Consider the following 25,970-nt stretch of genomic DNA (forward strand, 5'->3'; position numbering starts at 1 on the left):
GCTTATGGCATTAAGGCATTTGTTGGCCCTTTCCCTCCATTTTGTTTTTGGGACTAGACCAATCACGGAAGAGATAAAATTTATAAATTATTTTTTTCAAAAAAGAAAACAATTATAAATCATAGCAGAAAAGGGAAATCAGAACAGTCTTAACACTCTATCATTAAAACTCAACCTGTCACTATTAGAATTTTTATATAAATCTAGGTTACTGGGACAGGTGTAAACAAATTCTCAGAGGACATGATTAATCTCATAAGTGCTGTGTAAATGGGAGGAACATTTTCCTCTTCTCCTTTCTTTGTCAGTTAAAGACTGGAAGTTGTCATTTGGTGTTTTTCATACTATTTTGTTGCCAAATCTTGACAGATTGGTAGAAGTGCTAAAGTACTGTAGTAAATTCTAATGGAACTAATGTAGCTCTTATCTAATCTAGAATCTTACATTTACTTTCAAGTTGATAGGTTAGAATTGTATATAGCTAGTTGACTTTAGGTTTTGTAGGAGGGGAGTCGTGTTGGTGGCAAAAAAAAAGTCAGGAGTCTGCACCTTTTTCAACTGACAGTTTTTGTTACAAGGCATAAGCTTTGGTGAGCTACATTTTATTCATCAGATGCACTGGCTAGACTGTAGGATGAAAATAGAGATGTGATGTGGGGAAAAAAGAGGAGAAATAGATTGGTTATGCAATTGCCGGTTATATACTTATAATTGGAAAAAGATCGTAAGTATCAATTAACAGTAGAAATGCATTAATACACATTGTATTGTGTTTGTTGAGACCTCCTAAGATTCCCAGTGTTTTGATGGATGTAAGTTCAACAGTATCTTGCTTGATGGTGCTGTTAAATCCGCTTTTACAAAATAGTCATTTTGTGATATTCTATAATGTAATTTGGGAGGTTGAAACGCACAGATATTATTTAGTTTTGTGGCCTGATGTCAAGCTTATGTACACCAATTGTTTTATACAAAGTTTGTCTTATATGTTCTATGTAGAACTCAGAGGGACATTGCTGGCAAATTATGATAAATACCACATTGGAGGAAGAACACATGAAGGTACTTGTATTCTTATACCGGGCAAAGTAGAAATTGGTTTCAGGGTTTGATTCCCATATTGTCATAATTGTCCTGCTATTGCTTGTTGCTTTGAGAATCTGCTGCAGATTCAGTGACTGGCAGTATGCAAATATTGGCTTGCCACATAGTATCTAAGAAAATGTGATGTCATTGTACACTATGGGTATAGCTCATCAATAATGCATTTGAGTGGCTTAAACTTCAGGTGACAAATTGAGGTATTTTGTTTCTATGGTCTGTCTTTTAATATGTCCTTCATTGATCTGATTAAATTTCTTTGCCTATTGATCTCATTGGATGAGTAAGTTTTACAGTGACATCAAAGAAGTGAACTTGTTAATAGGTGTAGGCTGAAGTTGATGGAAGGGTGGAAGTTGTTGAAGTCATAGTGGAATTCGATGACAGATAAATTTTAATGGCCAGATGATAAAAAATGTCTTCACTGAATCTCAAGCCAAGGAGGGGCTTTAGGCTCTGAGAGTTAAGAATGCATTGTTCTAGGTCAGCCATGAAGATGCTGCAATGGCTAAGGTGCAGGGCTAGAAACCAGAAGGCTTAGTTTAGTCTTAGTCTAGCGTTTCCTTAGGCAAGAATCTGGCTGGATGATTTTAGGCCAGTTACACACACTCATTCCAACCCAACTCACAGGATTGTTGTGGAGAAGTTAGGAGATGGGAGTGTTAGCTATGTACACTGCTTTAAGCTGACAAAAATAAAGGCAGGATAAATCTAATTAAAAATAATATTGAGGATCCATGTGTCTGCTCAAAATAGTGCCACTGCTTTGCAGATGCATGTTGCTGCCAAAGCTGAAGTAAGGGCCCCTTCTTGTTTCAGAGTACAGGATACATAATGTGGGTTTAATTTACAGAAAATCAGATCTGGATGTTTATTTATTTACATCGCATCTCTATAAATAACTCAAAGCGATGAACATACATACATACTACTACTACTACTACTACTACTACTACTACTACTACTACTACTATTTTCTTCAACCCTATAAGGTGAGTTGGTCTGAGAGAGAGTGATTGGCCCTAGCTCACCCAGTTGGCTTTCATGCCAAAGGTAGGACTATGATTCAGTATCCTGGTTTCTAGGCCAGCACCTTAACCTTTAGAGCAAGCATCTACCACTCATGTAGTTCACCTACCACTCACATAGAACCATCCTCTCTCCCCCCCCTCCTGCTGGGCCCCCAAGCCAGAAAGGTTAGAGACCGCTGGTCTAGACCAAGTTGGCTTAGGAAAAAACTTCTAACATTAACAGTTGTTTGACAGTGGAATTAGTTACCCACGGGGCAATTTCTTCACTGGATGTGTTCAAGCAAACATTAGACAGCCATCTATTTAGAATGTCTGTATTTGGATGTTGTAACTTAGCCAAAGTTTGGATCTGGTAACTTAAATGGTCCTTTCCATCCCTGTTTCAAATCTTCAATGCTTAATTGAAGTAAATGGGCAGAATTCACTACACATGCTCTGAGGCTAGGAGGAAGAATGTGACTTTACTCTCTTAAATGCAGGGACATTGAAGTAAATGGATGTGTGGATTGTAATGATGCTCTGTGCAATGTGATTTGGGATAAAAAATTTTCTTTCCTGAGATTATGTATATTTGTGTGGTTAGGAATAGAGTTCTTAAGGGGGAATCTTCTGTATTCCTTGGAAAATATTTGGTGTAATTTTGCAACTTAATATATAGTTTTTAAATTTTAATATGAATGTATCAACTATTTCACATCTCTTTCCAAACTATTAGGACATTGCCGGCCAGAATATGGAAAATGTTTCAGATTTGAAAGCTTTTTTACTGAAAATAGACTTTTTCATCCTATAAACAAATGCTCTAAAATGAAGGCAGGGTCATTTCAAACTTGAGACACTTCTGGCAGGATCAGAAGAGTTTCATGGCATTTCCTGTAAGATCCAAACAGCCTATTTCAAATTCAAACTGTCAAAAAAGCTGCTTCTTTTCAAACTTCCAAGTGTTTTCACTCCTGTAGCGCTGGCTTCAGAATTTATTCAGAATTGAATAAATTAAATAGACAGACAGATTATAAATAAAATATGTCATATTAAAGTAGTTAGCTCAGTTTCTTTAAGATTTCTAAGGGGAGATACCCAGCTATGGGAAACAAATACATTGAATTATCACTGCCTATTTTCCTCCCTGCCATACCACTTTTTCTGTTTCCAGTTTTCACCTGTTTTTCATTTCACTGTGCTGCAGAAGCTAAAACAACAATAGCACTCTACTTCCAATAGATGCTATAAAAATAAAAGCACAATGTATGTGGAGATGTATTTGAAGGATAACTTGGGAAATGCTCAATTAGTTGCATACATGACTATTAAGTATCTTAGCAATGTAAAGTGGAGAAACAGATAAAGTAAAATACCCAAATGAGAGATCAAATTGTAGGTCTGATTTCCATAAAAGTCAATAGATGGGGGAGAAACACAAATATATCTACTAACTTGGTTGCTTGTTTGCCAGTGCTGATTATTCTTTGCATTTGCCTACTCTAAACTTTCAGTACAAATAGATCAGAATCTACTTCTACCCTACAGTGTCATAAATTTCTTCATTGTTTACCCCACCTCCTGTGCGTCTGGCTTATACTAACATGCTTCCAAACTAAAGCTAAAATAAAAACTTCCAGTTGAACTATTCAATATTTTCCACAAAATTGATATGAAATTGAGTGATAGTGAAATATTCCAATGTTTAAAACACACAGCCAGAGGACTTAGCAGCAAGGCATATTCTAGACATTAGAAAGGTCAGTTGTTCACAAAGTCAATTGCAAAGTTATGTTCCCATCTCTGGAAATACAAGGAAAATTATCATTGACCTCAAGTCGAAGCTTTTCTATAGAAAGTTTTCTATCCTCTACCCAAATCAGGCTGATTATGTTAATTATCCTGATTTAAGAGTTAGGGCTACTCAGGAGTTCCTGATTCCTAAAATCATTATTCCTCCAGTACTCTCCCCCATCTCTCTATTCTTTGATTTTCAACCTGGTGACATCTCATAGCCTTAAAGTTGCATAACTTTATTAGGATAGTAACCTAGAGAGTTAGGATTGGAACTAGTTGTGCTATGAGTTCTTTATCAGATATGATTTTTTGTAATCATCAGGTTCCTCACTTCTGAGGAACTCATGAGGTCTTGAGTAGAGTCATAACATCTCCATCTGATTATGAATATTGTTACATCTAGTTAAACCTTAAAATTGCCTTCTGAAGAGAAGCAAGAAGGACCTCCACAAAATATTACAAATTTCCCCATCTTCTAACTTGAGTGTTTTTGCCGTGGTCAAAGAGTTTTTACTGTGGTCAAAAGGGTTTGCTGTGGAACGAGGGTTTTACAAAGTGAAGGGGAGCAGTTTGCAAAGCAACCAAGCTTAATTTTGTTTTAATGAAAAAATTAGAATATATAGCAAGAAATGTAGTACAGGTAGTCCTTGACTTACAACCATTATTGAGCCTAAAATTTCTATTGTTAACCAAGGCAGTTGTTAAGTGAATTTTGCCCCATTTTGTGACCATTTTGTCACAGTTAAGCAAATCACTGCAGTTGTTAAGTAAATCATGAGGTCATTAAGTGAATCTGACTTTCCCCTTGACTCTGCTCATTGGAAGCCAGTTGGGAAGGTTACAAATGGTGATCACATGACCCTGGGAGAGTGCAGTTGTCATAAATACATGCTAGTTGCCTGAATTTTGATCACATGATCCAAATGTGGGATGATGGGGATGCTGCAACAGTGTGAAAATCGGTCACAAATTGCTTTTTTCAGTGCCATTGTAACTTTGAACAATCACTAAACTCATGTTCATAAATTGAGAACTACCTATACAAAATATGTTTTAAAAAAGCTATGTATTATTTTTATATACTATTATATAGTATTAATAAAATTGCTTTGAACAGTTTGTTTATGTTTGTGCTTTCTTTTTCTGTTAGGAAACTGGACTACCATTAATTTCCAAAAGCCTTTGGAAGAAGGACTAAATGCAACGGGGGCAAATTGTCTGTGGGAATGAAGTGGTTGGGAGAATCCAAGAACATGGTGGTGAATGGCAGGAGAAATGGAAGCAGGTTATCTAATGACCACCATCAAAATCAGTCCAAATTACAGCATTCTGGAAAGGAAAATCCAAAGACTGGCAAAAATGGAGTTGAGAGACGGTCCAGCAGATGTATGTATAAGTTAATGTGCTAGGATGATCTCAAGTTACCATATTTGTTAATTTTATAAAGGCTGTATTTGCCAAGTATATTTTCTTGTATATATTTACAAATTTTCTCATTTATAAATTATGACACAGTAATGTGCGCAAATAATTTATACTTTTTAAATAAATTGAAGTCCCAATGAAAGCTTAAGTGTGAGCCTTATAGTCTTCCTTTCAATGTTAAAAAAGGTTGCTAATGCATAATTTGCAGCGGTAAATAATTCAGTTTTCTGCGTATTTATGATTTGTCCCAGAAAATATCACTAGAACACAATCTACACTCATAATATTCAGGGGAGTGTATCTTTACAGGAGCAATTTTAAAGACTTCCTACTCATAATTGTTTAATTTCATTTTCATGTAGATATTGGATCTGAGTTAAAGTGATAGAACATTAGTTTAAAAGAAACAAATAACCTGAAGATTTAAAGGCAAGCTTAATTTGAGTTTCCATTGCTCAACATATGAGGGTAATTTCTTCTGGGTTTTGGTTGGTTTAAATGTTGCCATTTATTTATTATAATATGTTTCACATGGGGAAACAAGTTTACATGCTTTACTATTTTTAATGGTCATAAAGATTCATATGGCTTATATGGCTTCATTTTTCAGAGCAACTCCAAGTAAGACATTCTTGCTGTCACGTCATACTTCATATGTCATTATACAACTAGGCCAAGACCAAAATTGCACTACTGAAGTCAGTACTAATTTAATAATCCAGCAGAGGTACATAACTTTCTACTTATAACAATCACTTCTCCTTTCCTTTTGTAACTGGAGAACTTCTGAGTAGGATAGACAACTTTGATTTGCTTTAGGTTTTTGGACATAGAATATGGTTTTACCCTGAAATCAAGCATGCAATGAAAAGGATTTGTTTTGCTCTAAATGTCAACATGTTAAAACTGAATACAAATTATTCATTGGCAGATTGTGCTTGCATCATTTTTCTTTTATATAACATTATATATGAAATCATGACTCCTTTATTATATGGTTTACTGAATGGACCAACTGCAAATCAATCACTTCGTACCATTACACCTAATTTTAAGGAATACCTGCAGGCTGCACTAAAAATGCTGGTTGTCCATATGTGATAAAATTTTAAAATCAGAGAGTGGTTATTTTTATTTAATGTTTGAGGGATAAAATGAAAGAGACATGTGAATATCAGAATAGAGAAGATTTGCTAGGAAGCAGTGTTAGTATTTCACAAAAGTAAAAATATACAAGTTCAGACCACTGTCAGATAAAATATGGTATAAATTTTGAAAGCTAAAATACTTTTTTCTAATGAAAATAATTCATCTGAGATGCCGTACAAACTACATTGTAAAGCACTCTCATTAATTCATACAAAAGATGACAATTAATCATCTTTTGGCTCTTTATGATATATGCATTGTTCATTCCCTGAACATTTCCTATGGGGCGTTACTTGAAACTCTGTTCAGTCATGTGGTAACTTCTGTCATCACAAATATCCTGGTGAAAATGAATCTTCTGCATAAATAAAGCATTGTACCCACCACCGGACCAACAGATACTTGGGATAAGCTTCTGCATTATTCTCAAGATTCCTACTTTTTTTCTTGTTCCGTATACAAGGAGAAAGATAGATACAATTCAGTGTTCAGTATCAGCTAATCATTTGTTTTAATTTATGCAGGTAGTGGTGGTTCGGGATTTGAGGGCCAAAGTCGCTACGTGCCTTCTTCTGGAATGTCTGCCAAGGAGCTATGTGAGAATGATGACCTAGCAACTAGTTTGGTTCTTGATCCATATTTAGGCTTTCAAACACATAAAATGAACACTAGGTAATTGTTTTATTATTGAGCAAACATAAAGCCTTATTGTTTTAGTTAAAATCTATGTGGATCTGACAAATTTAAAGTGTAAAAAAATTAACACAGAGCACTGGGAATTAGGTATTTAAGGAAAATTTGACTGTCTTAATTCACATTTATTTTTTGTGTTCATTAAGATGTTTTTCATAAGCCCTCAAGCTGTATTTATGAAAGGCAATCTGCATCAAAGATTTCAAGATACTAGATTTGTTTCCTTCTTCCTATTTTTCGGACTATCCTGGCAGTCAACCAATCCTTATTGGATTTTCCTGAAGTTATTTGTTTTGCTTTTTAAGGATTTTTTTATTACTCCATTTTATGCATGTTACAATGCCCCCAAAATTGAGATTGGATAGTATATAGGCCAGTACATAATAGCTAATGAATGAATTAGAATAACATGAAAGTATTTTAATCAGCATTGTGTAATGGCTGCTTTATTTTATTATATAAGTAGGCAAATTATTTAAAGCAACTAATAGAAAGAAGATGATAGATTTACCAGTTGTGTTTTTGAAAGAATCCTGTTTTATTAGAAATCACATTCTTTTAAGTTTTCTTCTATTCCTAGTATTACTACTATTCCTTAGACTCCATAATAGAGCTTTTAATTATATGACACACACTGTTTGTGGTGTGCTTGTGGGTCTATCTTTGTGTGTGTTGGGTAACTGGAATATAACATCATTTTTTTCAACAAAAAACATATTCACATTTCAACAGCCTGTAAAAAATGTTGATACTGTGGATATATTTCTTATTTATTTTTAATACTAAGAAAAAAATTAGGATTTGTTGCTTTATAACCATCCCTAAATTTGAAGATTTTATCCATAAGATTGACTTTAAAAATAGCATGTTAAATTAAAACATCTCAACCTAAATTATTAGGATGGATTATAGTTTCCTTTTTGGTTTGATTGACAAAAAAGTAAAAAGATACAAGAAACATACTTTACATACAAGAAATATAATTGAGCCTCTCATTTTTAAACAGGTCATTAAACCTAGATTACATGAGACAATATGTATCAATTCTATTACATCAATAAAACAACTCACAAATAGAAGTAAACATGTATTTGTAATCCCAAATTGTAATCTGAGTAACACTGCCTTTCCAACATTGAACAATATTCTTCTTTGCTATCCTCAATGCTTGCTAGCAGTATTCTACAGGTTTGGTATATAACTTAATATATTTAATATACTGGGATGCATGAGGAAGGCAATATGGGAGTCAGGATTATTAAGTTGTTTATTGGGCCTTCTCAGTTTGAGCTGATACAAAGCTCTAATGCATAGTTTCTTGGTACAGGTGGTCCTCAGTTCACAACCATTCATTTAGCCAAGGTTCAAGGATATCAAAGTTCAAAGTTACACCAGCACTGAGGAAAGTGACTTACAACTGGTCCTCATGCTTACGATTGTTGCAGCATAATCACATGAACAAATTTAGCTTCTTGTCAACTGGCATATATTTACAAAGTATATGAGACTTTCTCAGCTGGCTTTTGAAAGCAAAGTCAGTGGGAGAAGCCAAATTGATTAACTTAACAATTGTGTGATTCACTTAGCAGATTCACTATGGCAAAAGTCATAAAATCGGGCACAACTCACTTAACGATTGCTTTGCTTAGCAATGAAAATTCTTGTCTCGTTTGTCATAAATCAAGCACTATCCATGTCTTATTAAAATGACATTTTGATATTCTTATACTTTGATTATCAACAAATTTTAAAGGTTATCTGAAGCTGAAAATTAAAAAAAAGATTGTCATAACAGATCCTGTACATGTTAAGTTCTTGGCCTGAAGTAATTAACAGATGTGCTTTTCCCAGGCCATGATCTGTTCTCTAATCAGTTGAAAAAGATCTGAATCCTATTCTCCATCCAGGAGAGTTCCGAATTGTTCAGTCAATACTCTCTCAACCACTTGCGCCAACAGTGCAAATTTGACAACTATAGTTATCAGAACAAGCGTATCTAATGATACTTCATTGAAGAGCATACAGAGCACTGCCTTCTTCAAGTTAGGTATCACTTCCCTTCCATGGAAGAGTATTGGTTGTGGTGATGTTGATAATTGACTAGATCTCCCTCAACTGATCCAGTCAGTATCAACCAAGAGGAAAACAACGTCAGTCGAACATGCAGTGGTCTGAAATTGTCTTAATACTGGTACCTCCTTCTCAAGGAACACAAAGCGAAGCTGATTGAACAATACAGGACAAGCAAATTGCTAGCCTTCCCCATTTGGCTTTTTCTGAATTTCCAATTTGGCAACAGGAGTTCTTGCTTCAGCACTGATGTAACTTTGCTAAAATGACAAACAGGCACTTAGCCCAACTTTCTGGCCTAAATTGCAGGTAATCCTCAATTAGCTATGGCAATTGGGATTGAAATTTCCATCACTAAGCAACATGGTTGTAAGGTCTGATATCACATGATTGCTTAGCAACAGCAACTCTGGCACTTCTGGTTATCATCACTAGAACTTCATTTCATCATCGTTTGCTTTCCCATTGACTTCACTTATTGGAACCTGGAAAGTTGCAAATAGTGTTCACCTAACTGTAGAATGTCACAACATAATTGAGAGGTGGGCCCAAGATCTCAGTTGTGATCATGGGAATGTTGTGACAGCTGAAACTTCAAGGACCAGTCGTAAGTAGTACTTGTTCAACATTATTATAAATTCAAACAGTCACTGAATGAGCGGCCATTAAGCAAGCACCACCTGTATGACCATTCATTCACCATCTCCTACAGATAATTGAAAAGCAAAGCAAAATGTGCCTTAGTCCTGCATTGCTGAGTAATATCTGTACAATAGCTTCAAATAATCGTTTAATGTTACATTTATTGTTTTACTGTTTTAATCTTTTATAATATTGTTTTATCATGTAAGCCACCCAGAGTCATGTGACAGCAAAATGGGCAACATACAAATTTAATAAATAAATGAGCGAAACCATATTTACAGAGGCCAATGCAAAAAAAAAAAAAAAAAGATAATTAGCCCACCACACCATCACAAGAAAAATACAGGTTTCTTAATTAAAATTATATCAAAATATTCTCTGTGTTGTTCATTAAATTGTGTAATAAAAATATTATTTCAGCTTTCAGAATCTAGAAACAAATGATACTGTTGCTAAAAGATCAAAATTATATTGTTTTATCTCATTAATATAGATAGTCCTCGACATACTCATTTATTTTGAAGTTATAGTGGCACTGAAAAAGTGACTTACAATCGGTCCTCGTACTTAACCATTACAATGGTCACATGATCAAAATTTGGGTGCTTGGCAAAGTCATGTATTGATGACGGTTACAGTATCTTGGGGACAATTTGTGACCTTCCCAGCCAGTTTCAAAAAGCATAACCAATGACAAAAGCCGCATTCACTTAACAACCATACAGTTCACTTAACAACTGCAGTGATTCACTTAACCATGGCAAAAAACTTTGTAAAACTGGGTGTGACTTATTTAACAACCGTCTTGCTTAGCAATTGAAATTCTGGTTGCAATTGTGATAGTAAACCGAGAATTACCTCTATATCAGATTTTCTCTGAAAGCTTGTATCCCACCTACTCCTATGAAAAAAGAGGTCATGAAGCAAAGAAAATAAGTAAAATTAATAAGCAGTTTATAAGAATATTGGACAGAACTAAAAATATCCAAGTTCAATTAAAGTTTTGACTAAATTCCTTAGACATTTTTAACATACCACCTGACTGTACAATATCAGAGTTCAACACATCTTGCTACAGCATTGCATAAGGTGAGTGCAACATAGAAGACCGAGTTTTGGGATTAACTGCATTAATGAAATCAGGAGATAAATAATTCTCACATGACTGGAGTGTGTAAATAGGAACATATGGGAGAAAACGATGCTCAACGTATCAAAAGAAAGGAATCGTATGAGGAAAATCTTCATTATTTAGTGCATGTAATGGCCTGTAGGAAGGATCTTGGGAGACAGGACCCTCAGCCTACCAACTCTCATGCAAAAGGTACCTCTCCCCATAGAAGGAAAACAAGCATCTCAGAAGAAACCCTTTCTAGTTTTGTGGAAAGTAAAAGTAAAGGAGGGGAGAAGTTCTTTCAGACTTGTGTTACATTAAAGGCAGTGTTAGTAATTCATGGTTTGTGCTTCTTTGAACTACCTTGAAGGTTAACACTATATATATATGTAAAACAAACCTTATATGTGTTTTTTAAAAGCTTTATTTGATTGGTATCTCTCTCATGCAAATGAAATAGCAGATATATCATCACTCAGATAACAAATACTGTTCTGTATTTCAGATGTGCCTTCATGTTTTTTACAAGGCTTTTGATATTTCCTTGTCATTATTAAAAATGTTTCTCCTACTCCAGTAACTATAATTATTCCTCTTTTAATCATTTGTGTAAAACCTGTTGAAACAATATTCATTTCTACTTTTGGTCCTATTGTAATTTAGTTTCTCTGAATATATAAAGTGGGCATATAAAATGCAGCTTGATTGAAGTTCTATCTTGGGTTTTTTTCCTTTTTTGCCTGAGGTTTCGACCAATAAAAGGAAGACAAGAGGAACTGAAGGAGGTGATTGAGCGTTTTAAAAAAGATGAGCACTTGGAAAAAGCCTTCAAGTCCTTGACGTCAGGTGACTGGGCCCGGCACTATTTTCTTAACAAGAACAAAATGCAGGAAAGGTTGTTCAAAGAACATGTAGGTGTATTTATACTTAATCCAAGTTCAGTTTGTTACAAGTACAGTTTATAGGATATTGTGAATGTTAAACTGGGTAGAAAAAAAATGTCTGTTTCTATCTTTAGCAAACGCCCAGAGTTGCTTGGAGTTGGACGATGTACAAATTTGATCATTTAATAAATACTATGTAAGATTTTTAAAAATTAACTAGCTGGATGAAAATCAACAGCAGAAAAAGGGAAAGGACTGAGATAGTAGAAAGCTTCAAAGAAAAGAAAAAAACAGGATGTTATCAGAGGCAGCTGGAATCAAATGAAGGAAATTGTTTGCTCTTTATAGTGAAATGTTGTGTCTTGTAAAAAGTTTGTGCAGATATACTTGATTACTTAATCATGATAATAAATAACTGCAATTATTTCCCCTATGAATATTTATTGAAATGACTTCAAACTGATGCATTAGAATACAGCTTTCCTTAGTGAGTGGTATATAGGAAATGAATAAATATAAGTTTGAAGACTGAATTTAAGGAATAAGCCAGAAACTCTTACTGAGGGTTATATGCTTAATGGTTTTATCAGGAGATGCAAAATTTAAATATTAAATAGCTAAAACAATTAGTGTCCTATTTTTATTGTTTTTTAAAAGATATAATTTACATCTCATCTTTGCAGAATATTACACATTGAGGAAATTAGGGCTTCATACATTGAAAGTCTGTCCTTTGGAAAAAGGTGTGTTATTTTAAAAGGAATTCTTAGTTCAGTACTCTAAAGCCTTGAATATTCTTGAATACCTTAGTAGTGCTGTGTCTCAAACATTTGAGAATTGGAGAATAATACATTCAAAAACTAACTTTCTTCCCTGGCTGGAGAATGCTGGAACTCCTGGTGATATAATATAATACACAATATGATAATTCATGTGACATTGGCTGGAAGTCTGTATAAGGATATAATTATTTTTCCCCTCCCCTTTTTCACATAAAAGTTATTTTGAAAATTCAAATTTTATACTGTATGTTATATAAAATATATGCTAATTTATATTTACTCTAGGTTCTGTGAAGCTTATCAGTGAGTTATTAATATTCTGAGTTTTTAGCAAGTGTAGCATCGATTCAGTGCAATTTGGCAGCACAGAGTGTACTGAAGTTTTTTTTTAATAATTTTTTTCCTGCTGCAGGTATTTATTTATTTACGAATGTTTGCAACTGACAGTGGATTTGAAATATTGCCATGCAATCGATATTCATCAGAGCAAAATGGAGCCAAAATAGTTGCAACAAAAGAGTGGTAAGTATTGGAAAAAATTGTTGCTAAGGTAGATTTTTGAAGTGATAAAATTGTGTGAGGGAGATAGGCGGTTTAAAATGTGATAAATAAAATAAAAACAACATTTTTGGTGCCAGGGAGGCCTTTCTAAAATACCCCTTCTGAGCTTTTATCTGTTTTTCATTATTTTTGCTTTTCCAAGTCTGCTGCTGCTTTAGCAATATTTTCTTTCAGTTGAAAGGATTTCCTCCTAGATTGATTGTCAGATATTCACCCACCTTAGAACTCAGGCAGTACCAAAATTAAATTGAACAAACAAGTAAATAAAATCTGTGTTTAACCACTTGTACAACCTCTGCAACCTGAAATATTGAATTTAGCAAATTCAAGAACTAATTTCTACTAGCAATTGGACTTTTTTTTTAACGTTTCATTAAGGAAAGTCAACATTCTACAAAAAAAGTCTGGTTGGGGGGACAGAATTTATCCCTTATTAAACTTTTGTATTATGGAAATAAAATTATACAAAATAATTTATTTCTTTGTTTACTAGGAAACGAAATGACAAGATAGAGTTATTAGTAGGTTGTATTGCCGAACTCTCTGAACTAGAAGAGAATATGCTCCTCAGACATGGAGAAAATGACTTCAGTGTCATGTATTCAACACGGAAAAACTGTGCTCAGCTGTGGCTTGGTCCAGCTGCTTTCATTAATCATGGTAGGTAGACATTTTTAAAAAAATAAGTTGAATTTGCAAGTTCTTCTTAATATATTTTTATCTATACCCTAATTTAATCAGAATGATCTAAAATCCTATTTGAAGTTAGAATTATTTATTAAATATTTTGAATTTTGCTATTGTGGCTGTTTCAGTTAAGTTATGCAATAGATTATAAAACCTGTATAAAATCTTACTTTAGGTATCTGTAATTATTCATGTTTCAGGTCTTATCAACAGTTAATTGATTTTATCTTTTGGACCTTTTTCAGATTGCAGACCCAACTGTAAGGTAGGTGTGCAATGTTTTACATAATCAGATTTTAAAAATGAAATTACATTAAAAATACTTTTAAAAAATTAAAATAAATTTTAATTGTTCATCCTCTACAGTTTGTTTCAACTGGCCGGGATACAGCATGCGTGAAAGCTTTGCGAGATATTGAACCTGGGGAGGAAATTTCTTGCTATTATGGAGATGGCTTTTTCGGAGAAAATAATGAATTTTGTGAATGCTACACATGTGAAAGGTAAAATGGAATGTACAGTTCGTAATCTTAAGGCAACATGTAGCACCTCCTCCTCCAGTTAGTAGTATTGATTGATATTATTTGGTGCATTTATTGAGTACCCAATTCCATTAAGCCTGAAAGCTTACATCAAAGTTCAATAAAAATGTAAGAAAAGCCATTAAAAATGTGAAATAATAGGTCTAACTATAAAGGTCATATAGAATCAGTCCAAATCAAAGGCAAATTGGAATAAAATAAATCCTAAATCTCACATCAAATTGGTGGTTAACTTCTCCTAGCGCTTCCTTATAAGTGTTAAACAACATGGGGAAGAACATTGGAAAGATTAAGAGCTGAAGTGTTCCCTCCTTGATTCTGCAGTGGTTGTGAATGCAAGGACCAATTGTAAATTTACTTTTCCAGCACCATTTTAACTTCAGATGGTCACTAAGTAGGATGGTCATTAAGTGAAGACTGCCTGTAATGTATAATATGCTGAAAGAAACAAAGCTTTAACACCACCATTGAGCAAGAGAGTGCTTAACTCACATCAAAAGTTTTTAGACAATCTAGGAAAAGTCTCAAACACAATAGGCTTTTAAGTAATTGCGATGGTTAATTGATAAAATAATCTGCCTCACATATAATTTACATCTACATAACCAATTTGTCTTACCCTCCCTTCCCTTGCCCTCACCTCATCACAATTTAAATCCAATATCAATCTAACTACTTTATGCATGTGATAGTGAGTCACAAGTCATTAAAGGTCATGCCTTTTAGTAAATTTAGTTGAAAAAACTACTAGACTCCTGATTTTTTTATATCCAAACGGTGCGTGTTTTGGTACAGGTATGGACCATCCAAAGCCAGCTGGTTACATGCATCTAACACTTTGTACACATAATCTTATACCTCTCTACTTTTTTTTTGCTTGAGGATATTTAAAAATGGAAAGCGTTAGAAATGCTTCATTTTTTTTTCATTTTGTTCAATTTTGCACGTAGTTATTTCTGGCATGCAGATAAAATATTTTAAGATTAGATGGTTTACCAAAATGTAACTACCCCAAATTCTTCTTTTTCTGTGTGAATAAATATGTTTGACATCTAAAGAAATACATGAACATTTAAATATATTTTTAATTTTAAACCATAACAATTTAATTTATCACTTTCATTTCTATTTTAAGCTTAAAGTTGCCAGGCAGTTAGGTTATCTGATTCATAGTTATTCAGTTTCACCAAGATTACTTTATCCTATACCTTTTTACTAGATATGTATTCAGTAAAAGACATCTTCAGATTATATCCTCCATATTCTGAAGAAATAATACAAAAATATTTTCTATAGAACACATGTTGATCCTTCTAATTAATATTGTACTGTCATAATATTTAAGGAAGTTAGGTTCTAATTTTATGTTATTATTAATGAAATATAGTTCATTAAATTGAGGAAGCATACTTAACTTGATATATGAATTTTGAAGAAACAGAAATGTTAAAGGAGTATCTTTTCAATTCTTTTAATTAAATTCCCTTAAATTATAATAGCAGAATTTTAACTATACAAATGATTATTTTCTTTAAAATACCAATACAGATCCAGAATTCATACTATTTAATTAGCTTTCATTTTATTAATGTTATGTGTAGTATAATTAATATGTGTTACTCTTTTTTTTTAGACGTGGAACTGGTGCTTTTAAATCAAGAGTGGGACTGCCTGCACCTACTCCTGTGATCAATAGCAAATATGGACTCAGAGAAACAGATAAACGTTTAAACAGGCTTAAAAAGTTGGGTGATAGCAGTAAAAATTCTGACAGTCAATCTGTCAGCTCTAACACTGATGCAGATACCACTCAGGAAAAAGCTAATGCAAGTAAGCAAGTGGCAAGAATATTCTGAAATGTATTTTATGTAAGCATTCTTAACAAGATTGAGTAGAGTCTTCACAGATCTTCTAAAGAGAAAATAAATATTTGTAAGCTTTATTGGTGGCAAAGGATATTTGGAATAGAGAGTTCTGGGATTAATCAATATCTTAGAATCAATCTAATGAAATAACTAGTGGTTGCACTTTTTCCATTTTTTTGTATATTTAATATCCCTTTTGTGCAAAGAACACAAAAGGAACAAAAATCACAAAAGTGAACAGGAGAAAAGAACAAAAACATTTATTATTTGTACTACTTACCTCTGTAAACTCTGTAAACCAGAGCTGCAAATGCTGCAACAATGGTGCCCACACATGTCTGCCCGACATGTGGCAGAACATTTCGTGCCCGTATAGGCCTTACCAGCCACCTGCAGACACATCATGGACAGCCCACAACTTGTTAGATGTCAAGGTCCTCTTCGAACAAGATGGACGAACATCATCAATCCAGTATTTAGTGTTTTGGATACTAAAAATAGTAAAAGTAACAATAATAGATAATAATGCATTATTAAAATATACAATCATAAATTACAGATTCTATTAATACGATTGATCTAGGTATCAATGGCCCCACAATTCTTGAAGGCTTTCTGGAAGAATTGGATTTTTATCAGTTTTCAGAAAGCTGTAAGAATAGAAGCAATCCTTTCCTCAGGGGAAATTGTTCCATAGAAAGTAAGCTTCCTCAGAGACTACTTCACTTGGTATATAGAAACACTTAGCAAATACTGCCTCTTAGATACTTAGGTTCTGAAACAAGTTGACCAACATTTTAAATTGCACTTGGAAACAGCACCTGCAGAAAAGGTGTAAGATCATGGCTTCCTAGCAAACACTGAATTCTGGACCAACTAAAGTTTACAGGTGATCAGGGGCAACCCATTCACAGCAAATTATAATAACTTAACAATATAATAAGGAATGAGTAAGAATCTTTGAGGTTGTGAGTACAATTCCATCAAAATCAGATTTGCTTCAATCTTGAAATCAGGTATTTAAATTAACAGTTATACATCTTGCACTGAATCTCAGCCTCTTTTCCCCCACTTTGTCAAACGTCAGAACTTCCACTGCATCTCTCTTTGTGCCCAGAACAGAGCTGTACCACTGAGTATCATCAGCATATGGAGTGTACTTCACTCTGAATTGACTAATAAGGTCTCCTAATAGTTTCATATAGACATTAAATAATCTAGGGAAAGGACTGAGCCCTGGGACATTCCATAATGGAGTGTATGTAGACCATCATTTATCCTCTTCTCACTACTGATTGGGCCTGCCCTTTCAGGAAGGAGTGGAAGCACTTTAAAACTCATAAGGAAAGGCTGGGGATAAGTGTTATCTAGCTCTATTCCATTGAATTCAGGTTAGACTTCTTAAGGAATGAGCAGGCCAGGGCCCCTTTCAAAGCTGAGGATTCTCCCCTTTCATCAAGAAAGTGTTTACTGCTTGAAACAAATATTCAGAAGTTGCTATGTAAATAAAGAGGACAGAAGCATTCATTAAGAAGCATCTTAATGCTTCAGGATGACTCCTCTGTTATTATAGCCTGTCTCAATATAGTATAGTTCTGGTCTTCCTGTCAAGTGTGTTTCCTGATCTACCTTGAAAGACTGACATGCAGGTAACATTACTAAGAGAATTTTAGCCCCATCCTCAAGATGCACAAACTTAAAACCCTTTCGTATAATATCATAGGACATTACTTCTGTCATCTCAATAGCTTTCTTCTCCGGGGCTTCCAACTCAGAGTGAACACAAGTAATTTTATCTATTAAATGCTGTACCAGACAACCATAATTCATACTAGTTCATTCTAAAGGGTTCAGGATACCCTAATTAGTGGCTGACATTCTGCAGGCTCACTAAGATAGAAATAACTGCACTTTGCTGTCCAGATCACCAAAGAACAGTTTGAACCTGTATCTAATTTCAGCCATACTTCTCTCTTTGCTTCCAAATAGAGAAAGTTATCCAGGTTTTAAAGATATTATTAAATATTCAAATTGGGTAATATTGATTGGTCATTCTATTACATTGACAGAGTGCAAGTTTATAAACATAAAATGAACCATTTCATTAATTCAGCGTAATTGGAGTCATACTCTCTTTTTAACATTTGATGGTTTTTGCTGCTTTTTGTTCTTGATAAACCTATGATTTCTTCATTTAGTCGTAATTTTCAATTTATTGATATATATAATATACTTGATATTCCAGATACTTTTACATTTTTAAACAGCATTATGCTGATAATATGAAGATATGAAACGAAACCAAAATGTGTTGAGTCAAGCACTAAATAAGTGACTTCACATTCACTTCTATAATAATGAACAACAATTTTACTACAATTTTTTCATACAATGAAAATATACAAAGAAAGTTGAAAAAGAAAGGAATGAAAAAACTTATTTTGATGCCTTCTACCATTCTTTCTATCATGTAATTATCATCTTAATCTTTAAAAAAAAAGTCTGTCATTTTTCCCCTAATTAGACTTTTTTTCGCAAGTTCAGTTAATTTTATAATCTGTTCTTACACTATAGGTATCTCATTACTTTTCCAATTTTGGCATACAATAATCTTGCAGCAGTTACCATACAATATTAATTTCCCATATTTCTTTTCTAATATCACATTCGTAAAGTTCAATAGGCATAATTCTGATTTCATTGTGGTAAAATGGGAGTTCTGAAGACCACATATTTCTGGAAAATTGCTCCATTAAAGGTTAGTTAACTGCATATATTGGTGCAGTGTTGGTATAGTCTGTACAGGGTATTCATATTCAGTGCATTATTTTAAGTGCCCAAATTACAAAAGTTGTTTAGATTACTGAATAAATACAGAAGTTTTTCCTTGTTAAATTTATTATAGCTTTTAAACCCATTATTAATGGCACCCTTTATTTTCTATGTAGGATGTAGCCCTGCAGTAAGCAAAAGCATTATTTCTGCACATTTTGATATCAGTATGAAGACAGAATGAACTTTTAAAACATTTATTTTGTTTAATCCTACAGCTACCCGCAAATCTTCAATTGGTGTAAAAAAGAATAGCAAGAACAGGACATTAACCAGGCAGTCTATTTCAAGAATTCCAACTTCATCAAATTCTACCTCATCCAGACTAACTCATTTAAATAATTCCAGGGTACCAAAGAGACTGAAAAAGCCTGCAAAGCCTTTACTTTCAAAGATAAAGTTGCGAAATCAGTGCAAAAGGCCAGAACACAAAAATACATCTAGGAAACTTGAAATGGGAAATTTGGTTCTTAAAGAACCCAAAATAGTTCTGTATAAAAATTTGCCCATTAAGAAGGAAAGAGAAGCAGAGGGACCAGTGAAAGTTGCAGTGTCTAGTGGCTGCTTAACAAGGCATGCAGCACGAGAATATAAATTAAATTCAGTGAAAGGTGCTCATGAACCTGGGGAAATATCACCCTGTACATACATAACACGGAGGTCAATGAGAACACGAACGAATCTGAAAGAGACCTCTGACTTAAAGCTTGAACCAAATATGCTAAACAGCTATAAAAACAGTTTGACAGGCATGCGAGCCAATAGCTTGGAACAGCAGTCTCATGTGATTCTGGAGAGTGAGCAATCTCTTATGGGAACACAGAAGGCAGAGGGGAGGTGTCAGAAGAGTGAAAGAGTTGTGGCCAAAAAGAAATCTCGACAAGGGAGACTGGGGAAGCCATTGGCAAAAATGGAGGAAACGGATTGTGCGCATACATTGACTGGCAAAGATAAATTGCCAGATTTGATCAGTTCACATTCTGACCTAGGAGAGTTAAACAGTGTAATGGATTCAGCCATCGGGTATCAAGACTGTATTCCTGCATCCGGTGGCTGTTCCATTGTAACCTCTGACACTTTCAAAGTCAAAGAGCGCTTTAGAACTGCAAAAAGTAAAAAGAAAAGGCGAATCACAAGGTATGATGCACAACTCATTCTTGAAAACAGCTCTGGGATTCCCAAACTTACTCTACGAAGGCGGCATGATAGCAACAGCAAGACTAATGACCAAGAAAATGATGGAATGAATTCTTCAAAAATAAGCATCAAATTAAGTAAAGACCACGAGAAAGATAATAATTTATATGTAGCAAAGCTTAATAATGGGTTTAACTCAGGATCAAGTAGTAGTTCAACAAAATTAAAAATACAGCTAAAACGAGAAGAAGAAAATAGGGGAACATACTCGGATGACCTTCATGAGAACGGAGTGTGTTGCAGTGATCCTCTTTCATTACTAGAGTCACGGATGGAAGTGGACGATTATAGTCAATATGAAGAAGAAACTATTGATGATTCTTCATCTGCAGAAGAGGAAGAGGAGGAGGATGAATATGAAGATGATTTTGAGGATGATTTTATTCCTCTGCCTCCAGCTAAGCGTTTAAGGCTTATAGTTGGAAAGGATTCAATAGACATTGACATTTCTTCCAGGAGAAGAGAAGATCAGTCTTTAAGGCTCAATGCATAAGCTTACAGGTCTTAAACTGAAGATGTCCATTTTTTAAAAAAAACAAAATTCCAGACAATTATTCTTCAACTGATGAACTTTCTCAAAATGTTAGTGGAAGCACTTCTTTATTGTTTGTTCACTTATATCAACATAATATTGTAGAAAGTGTACAGCATATTGACTCCTTAAGTCAAGTTGTGCAGATTTTTATTGTACTTTTTAATATCCTTCTTATGTGCAATTCTGAGTTAGAGAAAAATGCTCTATTGTAAAATAAAGGCTCAAGCATAATTACAAAAATGCCATCAGATTTTTCCATGAAGGATAATTAAATCACAATAATGTGGCTAAACAATTTTTAATCTGTCAAGAGCGTTATTTTGCTCTTACATCTGACTAAATAATCTAAAAGAAATCATAGTAGCGGCCTATTAAGGTTTCCTAGTATGTTAATATCACCAGCAATGAAATACAGCTTTTCCGTTTAATTGCTAGATGTTTTCCCCTCTGAAGTTTGTCAGTTTTAACACTGTATGCTGTCCCCAGACGTACTGTTTGTGGCCTTTGTTATAGTAGCAAACCGTTGGTTTGAAGTCAAATTGATTTCTTAAAAAAAGGTGTTGACAGTTTGCTGACTTTTAGTACATTATATGTACAAGAGTAGCAGTATGCAGAATACAAGTTTGGATGGTGTATTTATTTCTTGTTATGTAAATTAAAACACCTTGTATTTAACACTTTTTCAATACTTTTAGATAAAATTGTTCTTTGCAAGAATGATTGGTGCTTATTTTTTCAAGAACTTGCTGTGAAACAATGTGATTACAACAGGCAACATTTATCCAATTAATTGCAGCCATTCTAATTGGATCCTCATAGTTTTCTGTTGCACTTGTAAAAAAATGCTACGAGGAATTTAAAGAAACCTATTCATTTTAACTTATGATAGTTTTATGAAATTTAAAAGAAAAGCCTAAGTCACAGCTTTTGTTCTGTGGTAATCTATAAAATGTGTGTCTTTTGAGATCCAGTGTAAAAAGACTGAAAAAGAAAATGTACATGTTGTAAATATTTGTGTGTTGTGCAAAATTTTGTCATAAAAATTGATAACTTACCAGAAGGGTTTTTAAGTTTAGAAATACATTAATGCCAATAAATAGGAAATTATAAACATAGTTTTAAGCTCTGACCAGTGGACTTTTTTTTTTGTACTTGGGCTTGTTTAGCTCATATCCTGAGATTTTAAGTATTTGTATAGTTTTTTTTAAGAACTTGTTTTTTAGAGCTAGAATGAAAAGTAACATAATCAAAGCTGTAATATTAACAATGTATTTGATCTTAACTTCGTTATTTTTAATAGGCATGTAATCAGGGTTATTTGTCATTGTCGTTCTGTGCATAGAATTTTGCACAGAATCATCAGGTAGAATACCAAATTCCACAGAACATTCATCTCCCTCTTTTTAAGTTTCCAAACCACTTGACCTACTGAATATATGTTTATAAACAATTTTTCAAATCTTATAAATTTGGGAGTGACACAAGTAACCCAAATTGGGCTCTGTTGAATAGGGAAGTCCTTGTGCAATGGAAAATTATTCCTGTTAAGCCTTCTGTAACCACATGCAATTGCTGAGTTTCTGAGGATAGTTATCTTCTCTTCCAGTTGTACCGCTTTTCCTCTACAGTTGTAATTCTCATTATTACCAGTTGTTTTTAGACCTACCAATATCATTACTTGTCAGAAAAAAATCTAGCATGGGCGAAAAAAAGAATTAGTAATTTTGCAAACAGTAAACACATTCATACATTGTTTGGGATGGAATTTGGGAATAGTAAAAACAGTTTTTAATTTGTGAGTAAATCTTTTTGTTAACCATAATACTTTGTAACTACACCATAATTGTGCTTGTGCTGCCAAGAAGAACATACAAGTAACATGTATGCTTGTGGTATATGATGGGATATAAGACGTCTAATGTTACTCTGGCACAACCTTTACCATTAAGATGAGTGTACAATCCCCAGGATATCTAGCCATGTATTCACCTTCTGGAGGACAACTAGCTGAGTACTGATGCCAATCACTGTACAGCTGTGGTTCAAGAATTGCATTACTGTACTTTATACATTGCTCTGGTTGCATTAAGGATCAGCCTGTTTGCTTGGCAGCAGATGGCAGAGTGATTTTGGAGACCAGGATATAAGTGCACATCTTGAAGAATCTGTTCAAGTTACGTTGGCAGAGCTATTAAAGTAGTTTATCTCTAGAGAAGTTGCATCTGAGAGCACCCTACTCTCTCACGGTACAGGTGGTCCTTGCCCAAGGATGGCTCTGCGCCTGCCGTGCAATTGCAGTGTTGCAACATCTCACAGGCATATCCCACAATCACCCTTTGCAACCTTCACTGCCAGCATCCCACAAGTGAAATCAATGTGCAAGCCAGAAGGAGATTGTAAATGGTGACCTCATGATGTCTTTGTTAACAATGTTGCAGGATTTACTTAATAGAAAATGCCATTACTAAGTCACACATTCACATGACATTTTCACATGACATCCTGCTTTACAACTACTTCTCTTAGCAATGTAAATTCCGATCTCGATTGCCATCATTAACACAGGATGACCTGTACAAACATCCAGATAATTTTTTTCCCTAAATAAATAATAGTCAGTTTGTACTACTTAAAAGTACGTGCTCATAACTGGTTAAGGTAGAAATTTTTGTTAAGAGAAAAAGTTATTCTAGAATTAGTATGATGCAAACCTGATGCTAGCGAAGCTACAAGAGCATTTTATGCAAAACCTAACAATTCATAGTAGCAAGCTCTGAGATTTGCCCTGAACATTGGAATTTTCTCACATGAATTAGTGACATATCCAGCCCTAAAATTGCTACAGTTTTTATACAAGCCGTGTTTTGTTTCTTAATCCCTGATGGCTGCCTTTTCAAGTCACTACAGTTTTCTTGGCAAGATTTTTAGGTTTGCCCTTGCCTCCTTCTTAGGGCTGAGAGGAAGTTACCGGTTTATTCAAGGTCCCTCAATTGGCTTGATATCTAAGGCAGGACTAGAATTTACCATCTCCTGGTTTCTAACCTGGTGCCTAAAACACTACATCAAACAATCTCAAAAGTTGTATGTTTCTGTTATTTCAGATTTCACACAAATGACAGTAAAGGCAGGAATGTGGAACTGAAATTATTTTCTGGCATTTCTTCCCATCCCTCCTACCTATTTATCCCAAAGATATTTTATTATGGTGATAATGGTGAAATATTTTCCTTCAGCTTTTGTGGGAAGCTTTAGTCCTTGCTCCGAGTTATAACCAGTATGTAAAATATTTAGCAAAACTGAAGATAAATATCAGTGTTCCATGCCCAAACTGATTTGAAATAAATAAAACAAATTGGGGAGGGGGTTGTTTCAGAATTTAAATTTATTTAAATATTGAGTTGGCTGTGGGGAAAAACCTGACTTGTTTAATGCACTATATGATTATACTATATGATTATGTTTATCTTTGTGAACATTCCTTTTTCTTTTAAATTAATAAGTGTGTATTTGTTACTGAAATGTGTTATTGTCTCCTTGCTTTTGGCAAACTGCGTACAGAATGTTGTGAAAATAATTCAGTCAAATGTGGTATTGTTGGTGAAATAATAATCTTTTTTCTTATCAATCTGAAATAGCCTGAATGCCAGTTAAAAGCTGACTAGGAGTAAATAGTATTTTTTATTTGGAGTCTTGTGATACGCACTACAGAATCCATGACATGAGCCAAAAAGAAGGAATGCTGTATATACTCTAATTTTTTTTTGTTTCCATAAATCATTTCTTTTTAAAATCTGGAACAGTACAGCTGTATAAAAATAGCAACAAAAAAAAATCCCACACCCCCAAATTTTAAAATGGAAATTCCAGAACGTTTGTTTTCAAAAAGCCTTTTTCCAATATGGCAGTCCAAATCAATTGTGACAAATGAAGAGTTATTAAATGCAAGAATCTCTAGACTTGTATAGAATCACTTGCTCTTGCGTGTAAATTTGAAAGACTAGACTTGGTTAGTACTTGGATGAGATCAGTAGGAAATCTGAGAGCTATAAACAACAAAACCCATAATTAACTATTCGGTTAAGAAAATTGTAGCTGTCTGGGCTATATAAGCATATTGATGTGGCACATTAGTGGTCTAAAAGTTATAAAAATAGTTATGCTTTGATGTTATTTTTAGAATTAGTGCTATGTAATAATACATTTGGAGTTCACAATTTGGACTACTTAAATAATATTGTAGCATTTATATAGCAATTTCTTTATGTGTTCAGGGTTCATTTTCTTGGAATCTTTTTGGTAGAACTTCAAAGTATGTTGTTGTTGTTATTTATGTGGTGTGTTCTGTGTATCCTACCAGTATGTGAACCCAGTCAGCCAGTTGGTCAGATGATTGATCCATCGAGGTCTCAAGAATTTCATCCTGACCTGGGATCTTTATCATGAAAAGGTAAAAGGTTGAGATCTACCCTGAGTTATAGCCAGTGGTGGGATTCAATTTTTTAAACAACCAGTTCAGTGGGCATGGCATAGTTGGCGGGTGTGGCTTGGTCATGTGACTGGGTGGGCGTGGCTAGCTGGTCATGTGACTGGGTGGGCATGGCTAGCTGGTCATGTGACCAGGTAGGCGTGGCTATGTGCATAATGGCCTGGGTACTTACGGGACCACCTTGTGCCACCGATAGCCTCTCACCGGCCTGTACGCTCCCAAAGAGAGGGACTCCTCAGGGTGCAGTCGGCCAGACAATGTCAGCTGGCGACCCCCAGGGGGAGGGCCTTCTCTATGGCAGCACCTGCCCTCTGGAACGACCTGCCCCCGGAGATAAGTAAGATACCAGATCTCCATGTTTATCACCGTGCCCTTAAAACTTTTTTATTTCATCAAGCTGGGCTGGCGTAATCCCCCACTTAGATATTTTTTGATATTTTTAATTGTAAATTGATTTTAGTTGGGGTGTTTTAAATTTAATTGGGCCAAATTTTTTTTTTATTTGATTTATATGCCGCCCTTCTCCAGAGACTCAGGGCAGCTTACAATGCGTTAAGCAATATTATTATTATTTATTCAATTTATATACCGCCCT

At 34.4% G+C, this 25,970-nt stretch overlaps 1 protein-coding gene across 7 annotated transcripts in view; it reads left to right on the forward strand.

Moving 5' to 3' along the window:
• The window catches only part of KMT5B (lysine methyltransferase 5B), a 36,927-nt gene extending 14,911 nt beyond the window's left edge, over positions 1-22,016 (forward strand). For 4 of the 7 annotated variants that reach the window (XM_070932456.1, XM_070932438.1, XM_070932447.1 and 1 more), the window contains exons 2-10: positions 5,059-5,294; positions 7,007-7,154; positions 11,750-11,915; positions 13,083-13,192; positions 13,725-13,891; positions 14,164-14,183; positions 14,285-14,421; positions 16,094-16,290; positions 19,376-22,016. In XM_070932456.1, the coding sequence (XP_070788557.1) occupies positions 5,135-5,294; positions 7,007-7,154; positions 11,750-11,915; positions 13,083-13,192; positions 13,725-13,891; positions 14,164-14,183; positions 14,285-14,421; positions 16,094-16,290; positions 19,376-20,847 (2,577 nt within the window). In that variant the 5' untranslated portion in view covers positions 5,059-5,134 and the 3' untranslated portion in view covers positions 20,848-22,016. Of the gene's footprint in view, positions 1-997; positions 1,063-5,058; positions 5,295-5,965; positions 6,061-7,006; positions 7,155-11,749; positions 11,916-12,578; positions 12,632-13,082; positions 13,193-13,724; positions 13,892-14,163; positions 14,184-14,284; positions 14,422-16,093; positions 16,291-19,375 lie in introns of those variants that run through there. The other 3 variants (XM_070932465.1, XM_070932482.1, XM_070932492.1) reach the window with 3 other exon arrangements.
• Positions 22,017-25,970: the final 3,954 nt, after the last annotated feature.

This window comes from Pituophis catenifer, unplaced genomic scaffold, assembly GCF_029215685.1.
Source record: "Pituophis catenifer annectens isolate HBS135680 unplaced genomic scaffold, rPitCat1.0.hap2 SCAF_1, whole genome shotgun sequence".
Lineage (NCBI taxonomy): Eukaryota > Metazoa > Chordata > Lepidosauria > Squamata > Colubridae > Pituophis > Pituophis catenifer.